The sequence below is a fragment of the Chiloscyllium plagiosum genome, chromosome 10 (genome assembly GCF_004010195.1).
Source record: "Chiloscyllium plagiosum isolate BGI_BamShark_2017 chromosome 10, ASM401019v2, whole genome shotgun sequence".
In the NCBI taxonomy this organism is placed as follows: domain Eukaryota; kingdom Metazoa; phylum Chordata; class Chondrichthyes; order Orectolobiformes; family Hemiscylliidae; genus Chiloscyllium; species Chiloscyllium plagiosum.
This window is the reverse complement of record NC_057719.1, coordinates 42,894,139-42,922,032: the sequence shown is the minus strand read 5'-3', so window position 1 is coordinate 42,922,032 and position 27,894 is coordinate 42,894,139. Positions and strand designations below refer to the sequence as shown.

The 27,894-nt window shown below is 40.3% G+C and overlaps 1 protein-coding gene across 1 annotated transcript in view; it reads left to right on the top strand.

The window, feature by feature from the left end:
- The window catches only part of LOC122553574 (protein AHNAK2-like), a 108,959-nt gene that overhangs the window by 52,367 nt on the left and 28,698 nt on the right, over positions 1-27,894 (top strand). Inside the window, exons 2-3 of the mRNA XM_043697590.1 lie at positions 25,425-25,477; positions 25,941-26,045. Of these exons, the coding sequence (XP_043553525.1) occupies positions 25,425-25,477; positions 25,941-26,045 (158 nt within the window). The remainder of the gene's footprint in view (positions 1-25,424; positions 25,478-25,940; positions 26,046-27,894) is intronic.

Sequence of the window (27,894 nt, the reverse complement as noted above, 5' to 3'; positions counted from 1 at the left end):
AGTGAATGTACTATTGCCAAGTTTGCAGATGACACAAAAGTGGGAGGGATGACACAAAGAATCTACAGATAGATATGGACAGGTTAAGCGAGTGGGCAAATACTTAAAACATGGAATATAATGTGCGAAAATGTTGTACTTATACAGTAAGTATAATGGAACAGAATATTATCTAAATGGAGAAAGCCTGCACAAAACTGCAGCACAGAGGGATTCGGAAATCCTTGTGCATGGACCACAAAATACCATCATATAAATTCATTGTGTAACGGGAAAGGCAAAAGAATTCTTGGCCTTTGTTTCAAGGGAAATGGAGTATAAAAATAGGAGGTCTTGCTAAAACTGTACAAGGCGTACCTAGAAGAGTGTAAACAATTTTGGTCCCCTTAATCTAAGGAGGATATGCTGGTATTGGAGGTAAAACAGAGGAAGTTCACTAGGTTGATCTGAGGTATGGAGAGATTTTCTAATGAGGAGAGGTTGAGTAGGTTGAACGTGTGATGGAAATGTGTTGCTGGAAAAGCGCAGCAGGTCAGGCAGCATCTAGGGAACAGGAGAATCGACGTTTCGGGCATTAGCCCTTCTTCAGAAGGGCTAAGAAGGGCTAATGCCCGAAACGTCGATTCTCCTGTTCCCTAGATGCTGCCTGACCTGCTGCGCTTTTCCAGCAACACATTTCCATCTCTGATCTCCAGCATCTGCAGACCTCACTTTCTCCTCTAGGTTGAATGTGTACTCACTGGAGTTTAGAAGAATGAGAGGCAGCCTTTTTGAAGCATACAAGATTCTAAGGGGACTTTCACATGTGAAGAGGTTGTTTCCTTTTGTGGGAGAATCTAGTTTCACAGAGTTTAATCTCAGAGTAAGGTGTTGCCAATTTAAGACTGAGATGAAGGGGAATGTTTCTATTAGTGGGTCATGATCTTTATAATTCTGTACCCCAGAGGGTTGTGGAAGCTTTCTGGAAACTAATGGCTTTAAGGAATATGGAGGTTAGTGGCAAGGAGATAGAAGATCAGCCATGATTAAATGGAACAGTGGGTGATGGACCGAAGAGTCTACTCCTATACCTATGTCCTTACTGAGACTTGTGGTCACTGTTGGCAATTTGGAGCATGAGACATTGTGATTTAGTGAGGGCTGAATGAAAACTGAAAATTCTGAACAAATCTCTCAAGCTCTGTAGTATAAAACATAAAACTGGGCAGGATCTGTTCTAACAATGCAAGATAACCCCCAACCTCTCCCCCATCCCCCCCCAACCACCACCACAGTTTTTCTCTCCATTATCCGGCAAGGCAATACTTAAAGCTTGGTGGGGGGTTGGGGTTGGGGGTGGCGGGGAATGAAACTTACACAATCACCTCAGTCAGAAACCAACAGTTCAACCATGATTTAGCTCTCTTCCTTTCTCACCATAGGGGAAAACCACATTGACCAAATGAAGCAAAACTCTCCAGCAATGAGAGGGACACCAACTCCTATATTTCATAGATCAATATCTCAGAATTATCACACAACACCAAGTGCAGCTTTTTTTTCTCTTCTTCAATGACTGATTTTGGTATTAGCCATCTTAATGTCTTCAATAGCGATGCTGAACTTTCAGAGTCTGTCCATGACTCACCAGCAAACAGACATATGGATTCTATTGGCTCGGCTTCTAAATGGTCTATTCAGATTTATTAAAATTGCTGCAGGAAATGCTTCAACTTTTTTTGAGCAGGATTTGCTTTTCTTTTTATGTCAATGAAAAGACTCCTATTTAATGCTTAGAATTCAGTAACTATGGCAAATTATAACTACTATAAATGGATAGGAAGTCATTATCTATAAAGCAGTGATCTATTTTTCCAGCCCTCAAAGCTCTTTCCATTGCAGCAATGTGGAAATTCTTGTTCAGTTGCGAAAGAAGCCTGTTTTCTAAGACCAGGACCACATTTTAATGAGTTGAATTGACTCCGGATGCCTTTTATAACGGTAGCCAGCCCCGAATCCACAATGACCACCGTCATTCCAATTTCTAACAACTTCATATGAAGGATAAAGAGTATGGGTAGCAAATCTGCAGTCTGCACTTACGACCTGCTCAGCTCCATGGAGGAGATGGGCATCACATACCACTGCACCCTCTGCAATTTTCTTGGAGTTCAACCAACTTCTCTAGAATTCCTGGCTCACAGCTCTTTTAAGGAATCATGAATCATGGTATCTAATAGGGAATGTTTATACAGAGAAGATTAAGAGGTCTTATCCATTCTCCCTCACATCCCCTTTACTCTTCCAGGCCTACCATTCCTCATCCACGTCACCTTCAAACTCCCCTCTCCCCTCATAGTTCCCATATATGCTCATATTTTTGACATCCCTTTTATCCTCCATGTCCCTCATTTCCCTTCCAAATGTTTTCTATGACCTAATACCTCTTTCGCATTGCTCTTTGTACCACTAACCCAGTGTGCCTTGCATGCAGAACCAATGAAGTATTTACCAATAATGGCAACTCCTTTAAGTGCTCATGAAAAATAAATTCAAAAATCCCCTTTGAGAAAAGACTGCTATTCTTACAAACTTATATGTGTTAATCGGACGCAACTATTCATATTATCAATAACCGAAGTGTTTCCTCACATCATACCTCGTAACCTTGGCCAAACAAAGAATTGAAAAATCAAGAAAAATAAATCTTATTGTAATCTCATAAAGATGTCAATCATTGAAAGCTAATAATTCAGTCCTTTGGAAATGGAAGCCTTGCTAAGTTCAGTGCATTAGTCATTCTTGGAGATCAGTCAAACCTTTTTAATAAGGTATACAGCAATTGTATTAACAGCAATAAATAGCCAGACATCTGTTTACCAGATGTCTGGCTATTTATTGCTGTTAATACAATTGCTGTATACAATTGCTGTTTACCAGATGTCTATATGTTTATTTGGACAAAGCTAATAGCTATGAAGGAGGTAAACCTTCTATTATTGATACACTGAGTGACTGTGTCTGACTGGCAATGTTATAGATTTGTGAATGTAGCAATTACTTTCAAAGGAGAGATTTGAAAATACAAGTGGATTTTTTCCATTTGTAGTTAAAGTGTCTTAGCAAGAATAACATGGCATCCAGTCTGCTATGGCTCAGGGTGAATTTTCTCATGCAAATCTCCACTTATTACCTCAATTATTATGCCACTGGATTGTTGTTTACATTTCTTGGGGAGCTGTGAGGCCAGAGAAGCATTGAGACTTACCACTGGTGAGACCACCTGGCCTGCGTGCCTCTGGAACCATATTTAAAATGCAGCTGCATATTGCTTCAGACACAGGAATGGCCCCTTATGCCGTGGTGCTTGAGACTAAACATTGAAGGCATAGCCTTAAAGAAAGACAAGCGAGCTTTCTGTGCCACAGTCAGGGACGGTGTCCATAGATATAGTGGTAGAGAGGAGGACTGTCCATTTCCCTGTGACTGCCACAGGAGGGCCATACCACTAGAGCAAACCAGCCTGGGCAGAGATCAAGGATCAGTGCTGTGCCCCAACTAAAGCAGACTGCTCAGCAGTGTAGAAAGAAGGTCAATAACCTTCTGCAATCCGCAAGGATAAGCACCACTATCTATGCCCTAGTATTTACGGGGCCAACACTCACTCTAACTCTGTCATTAAACATACAATTTATCAAGCTCCACGGATGGCAATTCTCATTATTCTATGAGTCATGTCCACTCACCCCATCCTCTACAAGTTCTACCCATTTGTGCTCACTGTGCTTCCTACTTACTCACTGGGAACACCTGATCATCTCTCCTGCTCATGCATCTACATTAATTGCTATTCCATCCATTTCCATCATTCTCAATCCCTCCATTTGTGTCATTGCAGGAGAAATTCTTCAACAACTGGGAGGGCAATGAGGGGGCGAGGTAGTGGGGAAGGATAGGGAGGGGCAGGACATCAGGTTCTTCATTCTTTACCAAGAGAAAATCATTCATCTGGTCAGAGGAGAACAGGACAACTCACGTGGGGACATGATGTTGAGGAGCTGGTGTTAACTGGGCTGGACAAAGTTAAAAATCACACAACACCAGGTTATAGTTCAACAGGTTTATTTGGAAGCAATAGCTTTCGGAGCGCTGCTCCCTCATCAGGAGCTGAGGGGACAGGGAGGCCTCACTGGGTAATCAACCCAATAAGGATCATTGTGCTGTACTGTTCTCCCATTACCACTGTAGCCTACATAAGACTTAATGCACCCAGCAAAACTTTACAAAGTGGCCAGAGCCACAGATCATTAATGCCATCGCCACCCCTGAGGAGGAAGCCAGTGAAGCCTCAGGGAATGCACGCGCAAAGATTTCATCCACACCATTCACCAGCTCAGAGACTTTCACCACAATGGTACTCTGACAGATTAGACATCGGGCCACAGTCTGGTGAATGCCTCATTGTTGCACCTCCACAGTTGGCTGAGGAAGAAGTGCTGCCTGCTGCTGACACTCAGCCTTCTGGAGACCAGGCATCTGCCTAGCACAAGGCAAAGTATGGGCACCTGGTCTCAGCTATGGATGACTTTGCCAAATGCACAGACATGCATAGGAACTGAGAGCAGGTTTGTCAGAGATGTTCTGTAAACTGGATACATGATGGAGAGCTGGCTGTGGAAGCATATGCTTGGCTGCCTTCCTGGACAGTTCAGTGAGCACCATGAAGAGCCAGACCCAAAACTTAGTGTCTGTCAGATACATGCACAGACTTGCACACTATCACTGCAGCTACAGCAGTGGCAAGACAATAGGAGGCAGAGGGAAGTTGACCTTACTCCAGTGCCTTTACTCCAGGGCAGTGGACAAAGGCACCCCCACAAAGCTTCTTCTGAAGACATTCCACAGGAACCTGACTTTTCCCCCAGCCTGTGATCCCAAAGCCAGCACCAGTCTAAGCTGAGGAGTGTGAGCCCTGCATGTGGACAGGGTACTCCAAGCAAGTCTGTACCCTTTTGGCCCATGAGCAACCAGGGATGAACCCCCAAGTCTTCCAATTGATCTGGCACATTCATTCTAACTAATTGGACTTAAGACCATAAGACATAGGATTAGAAATTAGGCCATTAAGTCCATTGAGTCTACTCCACCATTCAATCATGGCTGATCAGTTTCTCAACCCCATTCTCCTGCTTTCTCCCTGTAACCTTTAATCCCCTTGATACTCAAGAACCTATCTATCTCTGTCTTAAACATACTCAACGACTTGGCCTCCACAGCTGTCTGTAGCAATGAATTCTATAGATGGAGAAGTTTTCCTTAGCTCCGTTCTGAAAGGTCTTCCCTTTACTCTAAGATTGTGCCCCTGGGTTCTAGTCTCTCCTACCAATAGAAACAACTTCCAAATATCTACTCTGTCCAGGCCATTCAGTTTTCTGTAATTTTCAATTGTATCCCTCCCTTATCCTTCTAAACTCCATTGAGAATGAACCCAGAGTCCTCAAACGTTCCTCATATGTTAAACTTTTCATTCCTGGAAACATTCTCGTGAACCTCCTCTGAACACGCTCCAGGGCCAGTACATCCTTCCTGAGATAATGGCCAAAGACTACACACAATATTCCAAATGTGGTCTGACCAGAGATTTATAGACCCTCAGAAGTACATGCCTGCTTTTATGTTCGAGTCCTCTCATAAAAAAATGCCAACATTGCATTTGCCTTCCTAGCTACTGACTCAGCCTGCAAGTTTATGAGAGAATCCTGGACGAGAACTCCCAAGCTTCTTTACATTGAATTTTCTTCCCATTTAGAAAATAGTCTGTGCCTTTATTCTTCCTACCAAAGTGCAAGATCTCACACTTTCCCACATTGTACTTCATCTGCCACTTTGCCCACTCTCCCAACCTGTCCAAATCCTTGTGCAGCCTCCCCACCTCCTCAATGCTATCTGTCCCCCTCTACCAATCTTTGTATCATCTGCAAACTTAGCCAGAATGCCCTCAGCTCCTTCATCTAGGTTGTCAACATATAAATTGAAAAGTTGGTCCATATGCTATTCCAAAGAAAGCAGCCAGCTGTTGGTGAGTCTCTGAAAGTTTTGTTTTATTCATTCAATGGATGTGGGTCAGTATTTATTACCTGTTCCTAGTTGCCATGGTGAAAGCAATGGTGAGCTGCCTTCTTGTACTGCTGCAGTCCATTTGGTGCAGGGACATTGATGGTGCTGTTTGGGAGGGAGGGAGTTCCAGGATTTTGACTCAGTAACACTGAAAGAATGGCAATATATTCCCAAGTCAGGATGAAGTCAGAAATTACATGACACTAGGTTATAGTCCAACAGGTTTATTTAAAATCACAAGCTTTTGGAGTGATGCTCATTCGTCAGGTAGATACTCCAGCTGACCAAGTAACAGCGCTTCAACAGCTTGTGATGTTAAATAAAAGTGTTGGACTATAACCTGATGTTGTGTGACTTCTGACTTTGTCCACTCCAGTCCAACAGTGGCACCTCCACATCATGGCAAGTCAGGATGATGCGTGACTTAGAGAGAAACTTGTGGGTGATGGTGTTCCTATGTATCTACTGCCCTTGTCCCTCTAGATGGAAATGTTCATGGATTTTGAAGGTGCTTAAGGTCTTTTAAGTTTTAACACAGGATATAAGTTGATGGTAAGGCAAGAATATTATATAAAGCAACATATATAGGTGAATTACACAACTAAGTAATTAAAGAAAATGCATTAAGAATGGCAGGGAAGGTGATGTTGCAGTATGCGGAAGTTCTTGGATGATGGCTTGGTCAGCGCAAAATTGTCTAGAGCAAGTGTTGAAGTTCAAACAGCTTCAGCTCAGAGTTTGTGAGCTGGAGGCTTAACTACAGACACTATGCTTATCAGGGAGAGGGATAGTTACCTGGAATCTTTGTACCAGGAGGCATTCATACCTCTTAGGTTTGGTTTGCCTGATTTAGTTCATGTTCAGGGACCAGAAATCTATGACTGTGAGTGAGCGAGCTGAGGAGATCCAGAGTGCTGGAGCCTCAGCCTTTGCAATTGTCCAACACATTTAGGGTTCTTTCAGTTTGTCTAGATGAGAGTGAGAGCGGCAAGGTTTATAAGCTAACTGAACATGGCACTGTAGGTACAGGAAGCCATTCAACCATAGGGGATTGTAAGAAAAATGTGGTGTTAGTAGCGGGCAGTGTAGTGAAGGGGATTGGCACCATCCTCTGCAGCAAAGAGATGAGTCCAAAGGCTGTATATTCTGTTTGGTAGCAGGGTTCAGGATACCTTTTCAGGGCTAGTGAACAACTTATGATGGGATGGGAGGACTCAGATATCATCATCCATGTAAGCATCAAAGACATCAACAGGGCAAAGAGGGAAGTTCTGCAAAATTAGAATGAAGAACTAGGTGCCAAATTAAGAAGAAGAACCTCAAAGGTCAATCTCTGCATCATTACCAGTCTTGTGTGCAAATCGACAAAGGCAAGTCATATTATACAGAGAAATGCATGGAGAAAGTAGGGACTGCAGATGCTGGAGGTCAGTGTCGAGAGTGTGGTGCTGGAAAAGCACAGCAGGTCAGGCAGCATCTGAGGATCAGGAGAATTGGCGTTTCGGGCATAAGCCCTTCATCAGGAATGCATGGCTCTGAGACTGCTGTGGAGAAGTGGATACCAGACTGAGGGGTACTGGTACTGAGAAAAGTGGAACTATCCAGATGGAACATCTCCACCTGAATGGTGCTGGAAGCAGTGTTCTTGCCAAATGCAAAATAGGGAACTATAGAGGATTTAAAACTAAATTGTGGGGGCAAGGAATTAAATTTGGGGAAATGTGATAAATCAAAGATTCGACTCAAGGTCAAAGAGAAAGACATTAAATATAGGAAATCACAAACTGCAACAAGAATGGATAGAGAGTATGAATCTAAGAATAAACAACCAGATAAAACTAGAATTTAAAAATGAAGTAAAACATTATTACTACTAATAATAATCAAATGAAAAGAAAAAGCATTTAACTGTGCAAAGACATGTGTCAGGTGAAAAGATTAGATAGAATATAAAAAACAGCAAAAAATGATCAAAAAACTAATAAGAAGTGAAAATTAGAGTATGAAAGAAAGCCAGCTATAAATATAAAGTCAACTAAGATATTTTATAAATATTTAAAGGAGAGTTAATAAAATGAGTATTAGTCAGAGAGAAAATGAGATTGAAGAATAAAGGAATTGAATAATTATTTTGCATCAATCTTCACTAGGAAGCGTATCAGTATAATCCCAGAGTCAGTAATAAGTCAGGAAGTGAAAATCGGGAGGGAAGAGCATAGGGAAATCATAATCGCCAGAGGATTGGTACGGAATAAGTTGCTGGAGTTGAATGTTTGCAGGTGCCTGGGTCCAAATGGACTTCATCCTAGGGTCTAATTAGAAGTGACTAGTGAGATATTTGATGCATTATTTTTAATTTTCCAAAATTCCTGATTCTGGGATGATCCCATTAGATAGGAAGCCAGTAAATATAACACTTTTATTTGAAAAGGAAGGAAACAGACAGTAGGAAACTGCATGATGAAGGGCTTTTGTCCGAAACATCGATTTTCCTGCTCCCGGATGCTGCTTGAACTGTGCATTTCCAGTACCACTCTAATCTTGACTCTAATCTCCAGCATCTGCAGTACCCACCTCTGCTAGTAGGAAACTGTAAGCTAGTTGGCTTAACATCCAGGGAAAATGTTTAAAACTATTATTTTAAAAGTTTTAGCAGAGCACTTGGGTATATTTAAGGTAATCAGGCAAAGTCAACATGGTTATGTGAAAGTGAAATCATGTTTGACCAGTGTACTGGAGCTCTTTGAGAAGATAACATGCTGTGAATAAAGGGGTGATTTATTGTACTTAGATTTCTAGAAGGCATTTGACAAGTTTCTCATCAAAAGATTATTGCAGAAACTAAACACTTGTGGTATAGGAGGTAGTGTATTGGCATGGTTACAAGTTTGTTATTAACAGAAAGCAGAAATTCAGCATAAATAGATCTTTTTCAGATTGGAAAGATGTAATGAATAGTGTGCCATAGTGATCAGTGTTGGGAACTCAACTGTGATTGCCAAAGTTGGTGATGGCATAAATTTATATAGGAAGGTTGTGAAGACAGAACCAGACAAACCAAAAGATATAGATAGATTAAAAGAGGAGGCAAAGATCAGGTAAATAGGTGGGAAAATGTGAAGTTGTCCATTCTGGCAGGAAAAATAAAACAAGTGTATTATCTAAATGGGTGAGAAATTGTAGAGCTCTGAAATGCAAATCGACCTGAGTGCCTTTGTGAGTGAATTACAAAAGGTTTGTATGTACATCCAGCAAGTAATTAGGAAAGCTAATGGAATGTTACAACGTTGCAAAAGTAAGTGGAAAGGTTATACTTCAGTTATACAGGGCACTTGTGAGACTGGATCTCAAGAGCTGTGTTAAGTATTGATTATCTTTTTTTAAGGAAAGTTATAGATGAATTGGGGCAGTTCACAGGTTTGCTCGACCAGTACCTGAAATGGGGGTGTGGGGTGAGTGCTTTCTTACGTGAGAATGTTGGGCAGACTAGGATTGTGACTGCTGGAGTTTGGAAGACCAACAGGTTATTTGATTGAAACATACAAGATTCTGAGGGGTCCTGTCAAGGTAGATATGAAGAGGATGTTTCTCTCTCCATAATCATAAAGTGCTTTGAGAGGTTAGTCATGGCCCACAGCAGCTCTAGCCTCCCAGTCTAACTGGATCCCCGACAATTTGCCGACTGACGTAACAGGTCCATAGCAAACACCATTTCCCCCGACCTGCACTCATCTCTGGAACATCTGGATAAGAAGGACACCTACATCAGGCTCCTACTCATTGTCTACAGCTCTGCCTTCAACACAATTATCCTCTCCAGACTGATCTCAAAATTCTGAGACCTAGGTCTCAGCTCCGCCCTTGACAACTGGATCCTCAGCTTCCTTACCCACAGACCGCAACCAGTGAAGATAGACAACTGCATCTTCTGTGCGATAATACTCAACACTGAAGCCCCACAAGGATGCATACTTAGACTCCTATTGTACTCCCTGTACATCCACAACAGTGTAGCCAAATCCTGTCTGAGTGCCATCTACAATGGCTACGACACTACCATTGCAGGCCGGATATTAAACAACGATGAGTCAAAATAAGGAAGGAGATAGAATGCTTGGTGTCATGGTGCAATGGTAATAATCTCTCTCTCTCAATATCAACAAAACAAAAGAACTGATCATTGACTTCAGGAAGCAAGGAGGAGGACACACCCCATCAACATCAACAGAGCAGAGGTGGAGAGGTGGAGAGGGTCGAGAGCGTCAAGTTCCTAAGATAATCGACAATCTGTCCTAGATTTCACATGTAGATGTGACAATCAAAAAAGTACAACAAAGCCTCTTCTTCCTCAGGCAGATGAGAAATAGTGGCATGTCCATAAGGACCCTCACCAACTTTTACAAATGCATCATAGAAAGCATTCAATCCGGGTGCAGAATGCCCTGGTACAGCAACTGCTCTGCCCAGGACCGTAAGAAAGTACAGAAAGTTGAGTGCACAGCCCAGAGCATCATGGAAGCCAACCTCTCAACCATGGACTCCATTTACACAGCTCATTGCCACGAAAAACTACCAACATTTGCAAACACCCTCCCACCCCGGTAATGCTCTCTTCCAACCTCTTCTGTCAGGCAGAAGATACACAAACTTGAATGCATGCACCAACAAGTTTAAGAACATCTTTTTCCCTGCTGTTATTAGATTGCTGAATGGACCTCTCTAATATCAAACCTAATGTTGATCTTGATTTGGGTGCCTCCTGTGCAGCTGTAACCTTGTATGCCTCACACTGTCCCAGTGCCTATGATCTGTATACCCTTGTTTGCTAGGATCTGCCTGTACTGTTCGCAAAACAAACCTTTTCACTGTACTTAAGTACATGTGACAACAATAAATCAAATTAAATCTCAAATCAGAAGGGAGAATTTAAAGCTAAGGATTACTGAGGGTCACTTATTTAAAACAGAGATTTGGTGAATTATTTTCTCTCAGAAACTCATGAGTCTTTGAAACTGTCTTCCTGAAATGGTGATGGATGCAGAGTCCTTGAATATTTTGAAGGCAGAGATGGATAGACTCTTAAGCAATTTGCTGAAAGGTGATTTGAAGTAGGCCATGAGGCGGATTTGAGATTACAATTATGACAGAATGGTGGAGTAGACCGAAAGGGCTGAAAGGCCTACTTTTGCTTTTTGCTCACATGTATCTCTGTTCATATCGAAGTAAAATAATTATAGATGTCCCTGAGCTCTAAAGAAAATGTTGAAGCCCTAAAGTGGAGTGAGAGTTGGTCTGAGATCAGGCAAGATGTGGTGGTGAGCCTGGCAGTTTGTTGATGCTGACCCACGTGAAAGAAGAGTGGAGGAGGATGGTGCCCTTGGATCCTGCAGGGAGATGTGCAGAATTACTTGTTTTACGGTTGGCAAAAGCATTCATTGAGCTGAAGCTACCAGGCATCATGGTTACTTATTGGGAATTTGCATCATCTAGTTTCACAGTGCAGGTGAGAAGAACGGGAGGTGACAATGTAAATAAAACAAGTTGTCACTGAACAGTGAGATTCCGCAGTCCTCACTTAAGGCTTTATGGGTAAATCTGAAAACATTCTCTTGATGGCAAGAATCTGATTTTTCAATTCTTTTTCATTATGACTAAATCAACAGGAGGGAGAGGAAAATTTCACCCACCCATTATTAATTAGTCCTTGAAAGAGATGCCACTATTATATAGCCATGATGCGGAGGTGTTGGTGTTGGACTGGGGTGGACAAAGTTGAAAATCGCACAACACCCGGTTATAATTCAAATACTAGCTCCTAAATAAACCTGTTGGACTATAACGGGGTGTTGTGCGATTTTTAACTAACATATGGTGATTTTTAACTAACATAACTAACTAACTGTACATTGTGCATATTGAATGAGTGAGCATTGAAGATGTGGGTTAATGGGATTATGGAAGGCCTATGCAAATGGATGGTGGGTATGTGGGGATATGAGGGGACATAATGTTAGCCTGGGAAACATCAGGAGGCATGGGGATGAAGGGAGTCTGGGGATATGAGGCAGGATGGATAGGGCATGAGGTTATAGAGGGGATAGGAGATTTGAGGTCTTTTGGGAGATATGCTGCATTCATTTGCAATGGGTAGGAAGAAATGGGATATGGGGAGTGAGGACCAGAAGGTCTAACAGGCTGAAATATTCCTGGGTCCAAGCATCATTCAGATGGGTCTTACAAAAATCCAATTGCAGCACTTGAACATCTCCATGGCCTTCTCCAAACTGTCTCCAGTGGCACTTGGCCCAACTCCATCTGCCTTTGTCTCACCAGAAAAAAACAATACATTGGATGGGGTGTTTTAAAGGAACCAGGTCTGCCACATCAGTAAGTTTCTACATTCAACCTCCCTGTCTCCTCTGTAAAAATCTGACCTGAATCTTTTACCTTTGATCTAGTATTTAACCAACTGAATACCCAAGTCAAGATGTCACACATTTCAAATCAATAGCTGAGTGTTTGGTTTTACCTGGAACATGCACTGGGGAGGTGTTGGCCGAGTACACCCTTCCAATTGGGTTTGAACTCTATTTCCATGAAAGCAGTGAGCTGTGGGCACCAGCCAGGTTTCCCAATGAAGCTCTTCAGTTAGCTCTTTGAAAAATTGGGTTGGCTTAGTGTTAAATGAGTGTACAGGTTAGTTCCTGTGAAGGTATGGAGGCAAATGTACTGTGTAAGAGTTCTCGGTGGCGGTGGGGAAGGCGGTGGGGGGGGGGAAGGTAGGAGAGGGAGTTTGTGTTTTGGAGCTAAGTCTCGACCCCTGTTTTAGATTTTGGATGTAAAGACAAGTATAGACCTATGGTTATCAGATTTAGCAGGACTAATGCTAACTGCAGATGACTGGCTCAGACTCTTGAACCAACAATTATAATTTGTATTTATAATATGTCTTTAACAAATTAAACTGTAACAAATATGAAGCTTATAAGTTTGCTACAATTTAGCACTGTTTCTAATTTATAGATTAGTGAAAGGGATCATGCTCCAAATCCTGCTTGAAAACAAGCCTGAGTGGCTCGGTTTCTGTGGGGACACTGAGGCCAAGCTTGGTTTACTGGGAAGACAATTCACGATGTTCACATCTGTGGACAATTGCAAAGAAATCTATGCTGATTCTGGGTAAAATGTTAGCTTTGAATTTTGCTCGGGAAGTGTTAGGAATATCAGCATTTGTAAATGGTTATACTTGCTTTGCTTAATTCTTCTTGTATACAATAAAGTTTGTTTTTGGTTGAAAATGTGAAATCTTGTGGCGAAATTCTCTTTGTTGATTGCCGGGTGTTCAGATTTCTGTTTAAACATTCATGATCTCTTAGATCGTAATAAGAGTGACAACTTAGAAACGGTGAAGGAGTTGAGAGTGGTAATGCTGAGCAACATTGTCTCTAAACTGCGTGGCTATGTGGCAAGCTGCTGGTAAGCTCTGTGCTTGTCAACCTGTATGCCAATGTATTGTACTGCTTCTGGAAGCTGCCATCATACATAGAAGTCAGGGTCTGTACAGCAGCAAGACAACTGATAAGGAACATTGGTGGTGAGGTAGAGTTGGTATCATCAGCATGCATGTGAGAATTAATATTAGATAATATTGATGAGGGTTATAACAGGTGAGAAGTGAGAGAGAGCCATTGATAAATCCACAGGCACAAAAGAAATAATAGTGTTTTAGCTGGAAAAGGAGACCTTGCGGGGATTCTCTGGTTATGATCAAATAAATACCTGAGAAATCAATTGACTTTTGTCTGACCCACTGGACAATAGTGAGAAACATTTAATAAGGATGGCATGCTCTCACAGGATGTCTCTTTTGATTTTAATTAAGGGCCATTTTGGTCTTATGATAGGAGTGAAAACCATATTGGAGGGCTTCAACATTGGACCCTATTTTGGTAAGGATGTTAAGTGGGTATGCAGGGTTCATTTCCTAGAAGAATGCAGAAATGGCATATTAACCATTTGACTGCCATTCTGGAACTCAAATCTCCAGCTATTGCACTCTCTTTAGCCTTGCAAAGCAGAACATACATTCAAAAGCAAGAGTCTTCACCAGCACTACTTTAAGGGGTCATTAGCAACTTATAAATTACTTGCTCATTGATTTCTACTGGCTCGTGATGTAATTGTAGAAGGGTTTGATGTTTACCAAAGTTGTTTCAGGTTGCAGAAGGCTACAGGAAGTGTTATAGTCATGAGCTGTGAGATTTTAAGGAGTCCAGGCTACCTTTAAATAGTAAAGGTTAACACATATTGGAGGGCTCCAACATTGGACCCCATTTTGATAAGGATGTTAGCCTGTCAAGACTTTGCATTCTTGGCTGAAGCATGCAGCAACTTAACAGCACTGTTAGTGCTGGCTTAAATGCTGCAACTATTGACATTGGCACGCTGCACAAAGTTTCTTTCTTGCGCACTTAAAGCAATGGGTGCTGATAAATCAAGTATTGGGTCCCCTGTGCCCTTCTTGTATGGATTATTAACTTAAAAAGCTTTGGAATCCCAAATTTTCTGTCCTTCAACAATAACCCTAATAAATACAAACAGATAGAGGAGCATTGAAATAAAAGCCAAGTAGTGTGGATTCTGGAGATCTGAAATTAAAACAAAAAGTACGAGTGAAACCCAGCAGATTTTGCAGCAGCTATGGAGAAAGAAGCAAAGTAACGAATAATACTGGATTTGAAACGTTCAATTCTGTTTCTCTCTCCACTCATGATGCCAGACCTGCTGAGTTTCTCCAGCACTTTCTTTTTTTTATTATAGAGACATGGAAGCAGGAATAAGCCATTCAGCCCAGCAAGCCCACATTACCATTCAATATGATCATGTCAGGTCATTCATTTCAACAGCGTTCCCCACAATGTACCAATGTCCCTTTAATTTAATCGTATGTAGAAATCTGTCAATTCTATTTGAAACATACCCAATAATTGAGCTTCCTCTAGATTGAGAATTCTAATTTTACCTTGGCTTCCCCTTATTTTGAAACTGTGTCTATGGCTCTAGGCTCTCTAACAAGGTGACATATGTTACCTATATCTACCCTATCTATCCCTTAAGTATTCTGCAGGTTTCAGGGAGATCATCTTTTATTGTTCAAAACTCTAGAGAATAGAGTTTCCCCAATTTCTGTCCATTGGACAATCCTATTATACGAGGAACAATTCTGGTGAACCTATATTGTATTTCCTGAATGGCAATAATATTATTCCTAAGAAAAGCGAACCAAAACTGCACATGGTATTCCAGGTGCAGTCTAACTAGGGTTCTATACAATTGAAGCAAGACATCACCACTCCTGTATTCAAATCCTCTTACATGCCATTAGCCTTCATACTTCTTTGCTCCACCTGGGTGTTAGCATTCAGTGACTCATTGACAAAGACTCTTAGCTCCCAACTCCCTTTGTAAATCTACACTTTCTAATCTCTTATATATTCTGCACATCTGTTCCTCCTAACAAAGTAAATAACCTTACAAATTTTCACATTATATTCTACCTGCCATTCTCTTGTTCATTCACACATGCCAACCTAAGTTTGTGTCATCTGCAAACTGGGAAATATTACACTTGATTCCTGCATTCAAACTATTGATGCATATTGTGAACAATTCATGCCCAAGGACTGATTCTTGCGATACCTCACTAGTCACAGTGTTCCACACAAGTACGACTAATTTATTTTTACCTGTTTTTTGCTTTCTAGACAATCCATAATCCATGCCAGTACATTACACCTTATCTCACGTGCTTTAACTTTGCTCACTAACCTCCTTAGGGAAGCTATATCAAAAGCCTTCTGACAATCTAAGTTAACAATGCCCACCACCTTTGCTAATTCTGTTAGTAACAGTCTCAAAAAATTTGACAGATTCATCAATTTCCTATTTACATCCATTTTGACAATACCTAATCAAATCATTATTGTTTAATTGCCAGTTGATCAAATCCTCTATAACAGCCTTTCACATTTTCAGCGAAAATTGGAGGTGTAGTGGATAGTGAAGAAGGTTACCTCAGATTACAACAGGATTTGGACCAGATGAGAAAGTGGGCTGAGGAGTGGCAGATGAAGTTTGATTTAGATAAATGCGAGGTGCTGCATTTTGAAAAGCAAACCTTAGCAGGACTTATATACTTAATGGTAAAGTCCTAGGCAGTGTCCAACAAAGAGACCTTGGAGTGCAAGTTCATAGCTTCTTGAAAGTAGAGTCACAGGTAGATATGATAGTGAAGAAGGCATTTGGTATGCTTTCCTTTATTGGTCAGAGTATTGAGTACAGGAGTTGGGAGGTCATGTTGTGACTGTACAGAACATTGCTTTGGAATATTGCGTGCAATTCTGGTCTCCTTCCTATCGGAAGGATGTTGTGAAATTTGAAAAGGTTCAGAAAAGACTTACAAGGATTTCCAGGGTAGGAGGATTTGAGCTATAGGGAGAGGTTGAATAGGCTGGGGCTGTTTTCCTTGGAGCGTCAGAGGCTGAGGGGTGACCTTATAGAGGTTTATAAAATCATGAGGGGCATGAATAGGGTAAATAGACAAGGTCTTTTCTCTGTGGAGGGGGAGTCCAGAATTAGAGGGGATTATTTAGGGTGAGAGAGGAAAGATATAAAGGCGACCTAACGGGCAACTTTTTCAGCCAAAGAGTGGTGCGTGTGTGGAATGGGCTGCCAGAGGAAGTGGTGGAGGCTGGTACAATTGCAATATTAGAGTTTGGAGGGATAAGGGTCGGGTGCTGGCAGGTGGGACGAGATTAACTTAGAATATCTGGTCAGCATGGACAAGTTGGACCGAAGGGTCTGTTTCCATGCTGTACTTCTCTATGACTCTATGACTAGTAGAAAGTGAGGACTGTAGATGCTGGAGTTCAAAGTTGAAAAGCGTGGTGCTGGAAAAGCACAGCCGGTCAGGAGCAGAAGAGCCGATGTTTTGGGTATAAGCTTTTCAATAGGAATGGTTTATGAAAGGTTTATGCCTGAAATGTCAACTCTCCTGCTCCTTGGATGCTGCCTGACCTGCTGTGATTTTCCAGCTCCACACTTTTTGACTTTCAAACTTTCACTCCAATGTGTAAGTCTAATAGGCATGTACTTCCCTGTCTCATCACTCAAATTTAATACATGTTTTCTGATTGGAGTACCTCACACTTCAAACATATTGTAATATTCTATCATTTTATCGTCACTCATCCCTATAGATTATTTTGCAACAGGATTATGAAGTAGCACCTTTTCGTACGCAATCCTATATCAAAAATAGCCTGTTCTGTAGTCAGTGCTAGACACACTGCTCTACAAACCCATCCCTAACACAGCATTAATGTTCATTAGGTTTACTCTGTCTCTATGCAGATTGCAGTTACCCATGATTTCTGTGCTACCCAGCCACACATTTCTCTAATCTCCCCAAATCATACCATGGCCCATGCAACTAATATTGTTTAAAGGCCTATGGGTGACTCTGATCAATGTTTGCTGCCCCTTCCATTTTCTTAGTTCCAGTTAAACAGATTCTTATTTTGTTCTTCTGGTTTGATGTCCTCTCATGTTAATATGCTCATGTACTTATTATCGGTGCAATAGCATCTCCTTTACATTTTGGCCTGTCCCTCTTAAATTTGAATATTCTTGAAAGTTTTGTTGCTAGCTTGGGTCATCCTGCAGCTATGTTCCTGTAATGGCAATTAAATCTTCCTCAATTACCTCTAATAGTGACTTTAAGTAATCTACCTTGTTGTGAATGATTTGTGTATTCAGGTAGAGTGACCTTAATTTTAAAATTATACTGCATTCTAAACTTAGTTGATGCTCACCGTCATTTCACATGTGTCCTAACTTTACTTGACACTCCTCCATTCCCTGTTACTAGCTTTATGTCCTTGCAATCTGAGTTCTCTCAAGTTCACAAACCTCTGACAAGCTAGTTACCCCTGCCAATAGCAGTAGCAAATCTCTCTGTGAGGATATTAGTCTTGATCGTGTTGAGGTATAATCCAGGTGTCACTCAAATTGAATATGTCCCACCTGCTCCAATCTTGTTCCATTGCCTCAGAAATTTGAAGCCCCAACTATTTTTTATTCATTCGTGGGACATGGGCATCACTGGGTGGCCAGCATTTATTGCCTATCCCTTATTGACCTTTGAGAAGGTGGCAATGAGCTGCCTTCTTGAACTGCTGCAGTCCATCTACTCCTCCACATCAAACCTCCCACAACATGTTAACTTGATCAAAACGCTTACTCTGATGCTCACTAGCATGTGGGACCAGGAGTAATTCTGAGATGGCTGCTCTTGACTTTTTAATTTCCTTCCTAACTCCGTATGTCATTGATACCAATATGGACTGGAACAGGCACTTGTTCAACATGTTTGAGTTCATAGTTTGATTGACAGCTTGAAGAAACTGTTAAAAAATTAGTCTCTTTGATGTGGGGTCTAAATAAAAGTGAGTATCTTGGAGTGACAGCTGTAGTAGATTGTTGGAAGTTTATTGTGTTTCTTCTCCACATGACCCCTGAGATCCTTCTTTTGTGGATACTTGACAAGTGTCATAGGAGTGGCATGGAAGATATCAGGGACTATGGGGAGGAGGGAGATGGGCATGAGTTGGCACAGAGTTAACATGGAGGTTGTAAGGGCCATGGACAGAGACATGAGCTGGTATGACAGATAGAGGACTTCACAATTTCTGAAATAACTGGGATGCATTCCCAGAGAGCTACAGGAGGCCTTATAACCAGTTCACCTTGGTGTTTGTCTATCCCTCTGGCTGCCTATGTTCTGCTTCATCCAGCAACTGCAATGACCCCCATACCCCAATGAAACGTCCATGATAATTTTTACTGAGGCAGATTCGGAAAGTTCACAATTTGAGCGACTTACCTTGGTAGTCAAAATCTAAACCATTTTTGTCATTACCATTAACTACATAGAACTTAGAACAGTACAGCACAGTATAGGCCCTTTGGCTTTCGAAGTTGTGCTGACCTTTTATCCTACTCAAACATCAGACTAACCTACACACCCTTCATTGTACTATCTTCCATGTGTCGCTTAAACATCCCTAATATATCTGATTCTACTACCACTGATGGCAGTGCATTCCACACACCCACCACTGTCTGTGTAAAAAATCCTACCACTGACATCTCCCCTAAGCTTTCCTCCAAATACCTTAAGATTATGCCTCCTCGTGATAGACATTTCTGCTATAGGAAAAAGTCACTGGCTACCCAGTCTATCTATGCTTCTCATTCATCTTGTCCACTTGTATCATGTCACCTCTCATCCTTCTTTGCTCCAATGAGAAAAGCCCTAACTCTCTCAAACTTTCTTCATAAGACATGCCCTCCAGTCCAGGCAGCATTCTGGTAAATCTCCTCTCCACCCTCTCTGAAGGTTCCACATCTTTCCTATAATGAGGCGACCAGAACTGAACACAATATTCCAAGTGTGTTCTAACCAGGGCTGTATAGAGTTGCAACATAACCTCGTGGCTCAATCCCCCTGCTAATGAAAGTCAACATGCATACGTCTTCTTGACAACCCTATCAACTTGGGTGGCAACTTTGCTCATGTTATGACATTTCATCTCGCTAATATGCAATTTCTCATTCTCCCTCCAACCAGACAGAAGTAGACAGCAACAAATGAGTCACAGTCTCCAAGAGGACCAAAAATATCCTGAAATTATTGTATAAAACTAATGCTTCCTTAAAACTATCTTATCAATCATTTTTCCTACTCGGTAGGAATGCTGTTCAATGTAATTCATCTTTCTGTTATTCACGTAAGGGATGTGGGAGTCTCTGATTAAGCCAACACTTAAGCCTATCCCTAATTGTTAAGAGTCAACCATGCTACTGTGAGCATGGAGTCAGATGTAGGCCAGACCAGGTAAGGATGGCAAATTTCCTTGCCTACAGGACACTAGCAGACCAGGTAGGTTTTTCCTGACAATCAACAATGAGGTTTCATGATCATCATTACACTCTTACTCCCAGAATCTTCATTGAATTCGAATTCCACTATCTGTCATGATGAACCCAGATCCTCAGAATATTAACTGAGTTATTGGACTAATAGTCTAGTGATAATATCACTAGACCATTGCTTCCTCTATGAGAGGCATTATTTATATACATTATTGTAATGCATCAATGCTGTCATCTTCCATTTTAATTCAAGAAATTTCACACTGGATGATGTGGTTCCTTCAAATGTGTTTAAAATTTCTGATATCCGCCAATGCAAATTTATTTTAATTTACCTGTATTTACTTGTATCTTCCTGTAGTAATACACAAATATGTATACTCAATTAAAGGCAAAATACTATGGATGCTGGAAATCTGAAAAACAAACACAGAGAATGGTAGAGAACTCAGCAGATCTGGCAGCATCTGAATCATTATGAAGAAGAGTCATACCTGTCTCAAAGAGTTAACTCTGTTTCTCTCACCATAGATGCTACCAGACTTGCTGAGACCAGTATGACACTTCTTCAGAATGAGTCAGATGCTGCCAGATCTGCTGGGTTTCTCCATCATTCTGGTTTTTTTCAGATTTCCAGCATCCATAGTTTTTTGCCTTTATGTGTATTACTACAGGAAGATGCAAGTCAGTACACTTTCAACAAGACTAACAAATCAGAACTCCATAGGTCATTTCCTGATCTTCTAACATAGTTATAATGAAAAGGAAACTTTGTAGAACATCGGTGTTGTATTATGCATCAGCAACATATTTGCGTTGACATGTTTAATAGCTTTTAAGCTTATACAACTGGAACTTTTTCCACGATTTATAACATATAGAGGTGAAAGCAAAACTGCTGTGCTGGCCACTGATTAGCTTTGTTTGCCTAGCCTGGGAAAATGTGAAATTGCCTATTTTGGAAGGAATAATGAAAAAATGGAAGCATATAGGTTGTTTTGCTGTAACATGCATTTTGTTAACACAAATTCACTATAACACGATTGAAACATTGGGGACACTGTTTTTAAAGCATGAAGTTTTAAAGTGTGTTCTGGTTATGATACAATTTGGCCCCATTAGTTTAAATGGTGCTGCTATTACAAGATTTTCTTGTAACACAGGATTGCCCAAGAATGGAACTATTGCATTATAGCAGAACTGACTGTATTATCTAATTGCACAGCCTTCTGTGCTGTACATCTCCATGACACTATGACCTCTGATGTACTGGGCACAGCATCGGTCACTTTATTTAAGTAAGATGTAAATGTATTGGATAGAGTTCAGAGAAGGTTGCGTTGACTGAGGCTCTGCTGCTAAGTCTATTTAGTGAACACAAACTCACAAACTCTGACTTCATTCAATCAAAATCAATATTTGCCAAAATGCAAGTGACTATCTTCTGTTCTAAAGTGCTACAATCTATTCCCCAAAAATAAACAATACTTATCTTCCCAAGCAAGATCAATGAGTCAAGTCTGAGTCACACTGGCTAGGCACCAACAGAGGTTGACTACCGGTGTTGTGGTCTCTCTGCTCCAAGCTCACAGGCTTTATGGCTTCTAGCTCAGGGTTCCTCTGTCTTCTTGTGATAGGTTGTTCCTGGGTTGTTGCTCTAGTGTTCTGTTCACCAGTATATGTATGGATTATTTCTCAAAGGCATGTGTGACTCAATACCTGCATTCCTGCATGCAGCAAGCCACTAAATCGTATTGTTTCAGGAGACATAATCTCATTATTTCAGTTGATCAGATTATCTCCTGATGTTTATCTCATCAGACAAGATCTCATTACGTTGGTTAATTATGTTGTCTTCTGCTGTTGAGCCTGTAGCTTGTTATGCTCATATTTGGTTAGACCTACTGAACTCCCCAGATGTACCAGCATGCAATTCAGTCTGGCTATAATTTACTGGACTAATAACTTGAATAGTGGGTTTCCTCATAAAGAAAAATTGCACAGGCTAGGCTTGTATTCGCTTGAGTTTAGAAGAGTAAAAGGCAACTTGATTGAAACATATAAGACACCGAGGAGTCTCTATAGGGTTGGTGTGGAGATGATCTTTTTGCAATTGAATCTTTCTAAGTCTGTGATTTTTTTATTGGAAAATAATAGTTTTCAAGACATTTTTTCTAACTAAAGTCCTTTCAGCTAAGTCTCAATTTAATGGCTTCCTCTGAATATCTCCCAGGGTCTTGACACCGTCTACCAGCTGAACCTGGACACATCACTCTTTTTGGCTCATTAACCACGGTTTGGTCAGTATGGTGCAGTGCTTTAAGTGTTGCACTGTTAGAGGTGCCATATTTTGAATAAGACATTAAACCAAGCCCCTATATGTCCTCTCCGATGGACAGAAGTGATTACAATGACTATTCAAAGAACAGGAGAATTTTTCTCCGGGTCCTATCAATATTTATTCCTTAACTAACATTTGATCACTGCCTCATTGCTGTGAGAAGGACTTTATGATGGTGCCATTGTTCCTCCATTATTTAATAACTACAATCCAACTGTTTTTCATTGACTGTAAAGTGCTTTGCGATACCTTAGTATCATGAAAGGCTCTTTGGAAATGTTCCTATGTTCGTTCTTTCTATCTGCTGGCCAACACTAATATCCAGAATCCCACAATTATTTGGACCACAAACTCTCAGTTCATAGAGCTTCAGATCTTGGCCGATTGCACTGCCCATTATTTGCCTTATGAAGTGTAGGCAAAAGTAGCACATATACAATTTAATTCTGAACCTGGCAGAGATCTTGGAAAGCCAACACAGTTGACTTCATAAGCACAGTTCCTTTGGGTGAGTGTTTTGTTGTGCACAGCTGTTACCTCTCACTCAAGGAAGTTGCTCTGAAGCCAAATTTCATATCCTGTTCTTGATTCCACACACTTAGCAACTTGCCTGCACACTCTGAGCAGTTTATCAGAGTAGAATTCTAGAATATGGTCTATTGCTATTCAAAAGGTACCAAGTGCAAATGTTTGCACCAGGTTATTATAAAGCAACTATGATGAAATGTGTTTGACAAACGTATCAATATGTTCTCACAATTTATAAAATATGGCCAATTTGATCGAGTAAAAGCTATGTCAAAATATGCAGGGTTAAATCATTGTTTACCATCCTTGCAATAAAATTTACTTCAAACTCTTTTTCATACAATTGAAATGTCTAATATTGGGGCATGCATTTAGCGTGAGGGGGAAGTTCAAAAGAGATATGAGGGGCAAGTTGTTTTTACACAGAGTGGTAGGAATCTGGAATGCGTACAGATGATGGTGAAGGCAGATAATATGGGGGCATTAAAGGGGCTTTTAGATGAGCACATGCATATGCAAAGAATGGAGGGTTATGGGCCAAGTGCAGGCAGAAGAGCTTAGTTTAATTTGGTGTCATGTTCAGCACAACATCGTGGGCTGAAGGGCCCATTCCAATGCTGTACTGTTCTATATTCTATGAATGCTTTAATGGAATGTTAAGGATGGGAGGGAGAGGTGAATTGAAGCATTTTTACTGTTCCCCTCATCTGTCCTTACTATGGGTGGGTTTTAATTTCTTTTATTCTCCTTTTCCTTTTCTCAAAAAGCAAGAGGTAGTGTGTTTGCTCATCCATGTTATTGAAGTCCAATTTAAGGATGACCCATGACCCAATATCTTTTGAATTAAAACAATGTTGGGTTTTCTCATACATTCAAAACCCAGGGAAACGATTCAGAACGCATGCTCACAAGTATCCAAGGGACAGAAAGAAAAGGAGTAACACACCACAAATGGCAATATCAAATATATTGGTATTGGTTCATGTGAATTAGACTGTCTAATAATTCAGTGTTCAATAAGTGGTCCTTTCAGTCAAGTAGAAATCAGCAGGAGTCAGATATTGTCAAATTGCTGGTGAGAGCGCAGCAGTTGTAAACAGGAAATTGGCTCAGTTCACAGGGAAAGGACTCCAGGCATCAGACTTTTGAAAGAGATTGAAGCCAGTAGCAGGCGGTAGCTAAGTCTGGACCTGAAGTGATGTGTTCTGCTGTAACAAACAAAATTATTACATAAGTCAAAGTTCTAAAATTAAAACTGTTTTAGAGTCCTCAAATTTATTTACATGACTAGGATTTCAGATTGAGATATTTTAGTGAATGAGATGATTTGAGGTGTATCATTAAAATCCATTGTGTACCAGATAACCATGCATTTTGTAGCATTATCTCCAACATAATGTATTTCAATGCTTTGCTTTGTTAGGAACTGGCTGGTGTGGATATCTCATCTATTGTTTCATTGTATTAGCTTGGCTGTAATGTCTATATAATGTGACAGTCCAGGAGGATGATACATGCTTTTTTCCCTGGTTACAACTTATCTTAATTTTCCAGAAATTGTAGTCAGCTGGTATCATATGAATAATGATACTCATGTTGACAACAGTTGATTAAAGGAACAGTAATTTAAAATACAGTAATTAAAAAAATACACGTTAAGGATCTCTCTCTCTCTTTCTGCTCTCTGGGCATTATAAAAGCAATTGACTCATTTACAAAGGCTTTATAACAAAAATCATGCCTTGTTCACTTTTGTAAAATACATGCTTTCAACAAAAAAAACAGTAATTGCTGGAAAAAGCTCAGCAGGTCTGGTAGTATCTGTAGAGAGAAATCAGAGTTAATGTTTCAGGTCTGTGTTCTGAGGAAGAGGCACTCAACCCAAAATGTTAACTCACATTTCTCTCCACAGATGCTGCTAGACCTGCTGAGCTTTTCCAGCAATTTCTGTTTTTCTTTCCGATTTACAGCATCTGCAGTTTTTTCAGTTTATGTTTTGAACAGCCCAACTCATTGATTTAGATTCATTTTTGTGTTATTGTGCTGAACTGTGTGATTGTGCAAACTGATTATACTGTAAAACAAAGTGCACCCTTTATCTCTGATGATAAAATGTATCGCTTCTCTGCTGATGTATTATTTTACGATTATCCTGAAGTTAAGCCTTTTGTTGTGAGGTTCAAAAATAATTACTTTTGTAATAATTAGAAGTAGTTTTCAACAATCAGAGATCTTTCAATGTATGATGTTAGGAAGAGATTTGATCTTATTGTTCTAAATACGATGCTTATTCTCGTCTATTAAATTTCTGATGTGGGAATCAGTGACCATTTTAGAAACAGGACTAAATGAAATGCTTGCATGTGTTATCAGAACATATGTAACAAGAACTCTGGAGTATGTGCGCAGTTGTTGCTGTATGTTATTCAATTACTAAGTGTCATTTATCTCAACACTTTTATAGGTTCTGTCCAGTGTTTAAAAGAGGCTGAGGTAGACCCTGGGGATCGTGATTCTGTAAGTAATATATTTTTTTAAATCTGTAAAGTCATTTTGTGAAATACTTCTTTACGTTAATTTTATTATGCACTGGTGTTTTAAAGTACAACTTAAAAAAAAAACAGAATTTATTAAATGCAATATCAGTTAAATAAACATTTCTAATTTGGTTTTATCACATTCATTGAACAAATATGCACTTACACAAAATACTGTTGCTTTTTGTGCTATTTTCAGCTTTTAGTCTGATAAATATTTGAAGTTGTACCAGCAATGCTTAGATCTTCATACAAACTGCTGAGCTAGCAAGTGGCAGAGTAATGTCAATGATTGTATCAGTTATTGCTACTCCATTGCAAAATATTAAAAAGATTCATTTAAAATAATCTTTTACACGCTCATTATAATTTTGATATAATATTTTGAGAATAAGCTAATGTTTTAAAGGAATGGATTTTATTTGCAATTCATTCTCTCATAGGTGTGTGAGCTGCCAACAGAATTTGTAGAAACTGTTAGACCAAGGCCTCAGGGATCTTCACCAGTATATGACTATTCATTAGCAGAGGAATACAAAGGAAAGAGGGTACGTAAACAAGTATGAAGTGGAAATTACAACAAAACAGCTAAAATCAAGGATGATCTGTAATTCAGCCTTGGATGAAAAATTGTAGATTGTCTGACTAACAATCCCTGAGTATGAATGCCACTCCCTTCTCGGAATGGCAGATTAAGAAATTTGACATAACCACCCCCACCCCAAAAGGTGAATCCTGAAAGTATTCTGCACTGTTGTGTTTGTTGATTTGAAAATGAAGTTCAGTCCCTCACTTTTGTTCAAACAACTATTCTACTAAATTTGACCACTTGGTCTTATCCTTTTCTGATATGCATGTTTACCTTAGTCTAAGAAATGTAAGTAGGAGCAGGAGAAGTCATGGTTTTAAATGTGCTGAAGTCACATTTTTGGATACATGGGATGTCCACTTCAAAACAATGAATTTTGCCTTAGATGTGTTAGCTCATATCCAGAAATTTCCAGATTTGGCAGACCCATTCCATTTCAAAGGGTCCTTGTTTGAACTAATTTGCTCTGGGAGACTTGGGATCATTTCTGACTTGCTGATTCCTGAAGCAGATCCAACGCAGACATAGAGATGGGCAAGTGCTGAGACAGGCTGGTGAGAAGGCTCAGCTCAGTCCTCTGGGACATTGTCGCAGGTGTTTAGATGTGGACACACCTTTCACCCGTCACCTCTCAAACCGTTAATCAACATTCACGGCCCTATGTACCACACCCCACCAACCCCCACCTCCACTCTCCCCATCCCACCTTCCCATGCTGCCATCTCAATGTCAACTTCCTCTTTTAATATTTAAAAAGCAGAAGATTTAAGAACTTAAGATCATGACACTTAGAAAAGTTGCTGACCATCCTTCAAAGTACGAATGCCTACTCCATCAATCTGTCCATCTCACACCAAGGATTAAGCCCTTGTGTAAATTAACATGGGATCTGGTTGGGGTCAGCACTAGTTGAGTATGGACTTCCATCTTGTGAGACTCACAGCCTCAGCCCTTATTCTGCTGGTAACAATTAGATCTGTCGAGTCTTATGTATCTGGGTTCCGCCCATCATTTTTCTGGGATCTATGGAGTCCGAAGGGAACAACATCTTATGCAAGTTGATTTTGTTTTTCAAGCTAATCAAACAGGTAGAATTAAAGTTAAAAGTTTTCTGAAAACAGAACGCAATTGTTCTAATAGAGGAGGACCTGGATATTTAACAGCATCAATGCTACTTTTATTGGCACATTTACAAGCAGGTTGCTACAATTAGACTGTGTAAATACAGTACTCTGGAATGCAACATACAAGTGGGAGGAGGCTACTCAACCCCTTGAACCAGCTCCACCAATAAAGATCATGGTTGATATCTAATTCACCGTCATAATCTTGTGCTACGCCCATATCTCTTGAGGCAATTCCTAACTGGCAAGTGGCAGAGTAATGTCAAAGATTGTATCAGTTATTGCTATTCCATTGCAAAATATAAAAAAGATTCACTTAAAATAATCTTTATCATCTCTGTCTTCAACTTACTTAATGGCTGAACCTGTCTGGTACACATCCTTTCAGGCTCTCAATTGCTTTTCAAAGGACAGCCCAACATCCCAAGAACCAGCCTGATAAGCCTCCATTGCACTCCGTCTTTCATAACCACACTGTTCCTTAGGTGAGGAAACCAGAACTGGGGCTGTGAGGATGATGACTGAACTTCACAGCTGAATGTTAAAACCTAAGAGAATTATACACATAATTATAAAATTACTTACAATAGCTGAGCTGCATCAGCAGTTTCAGTTAAAGTTAATTATGAAAAAGAGGAAAGAGTTCTTGACTACAACCCTGGCAGACAGAAAGTTGAAGTGAGA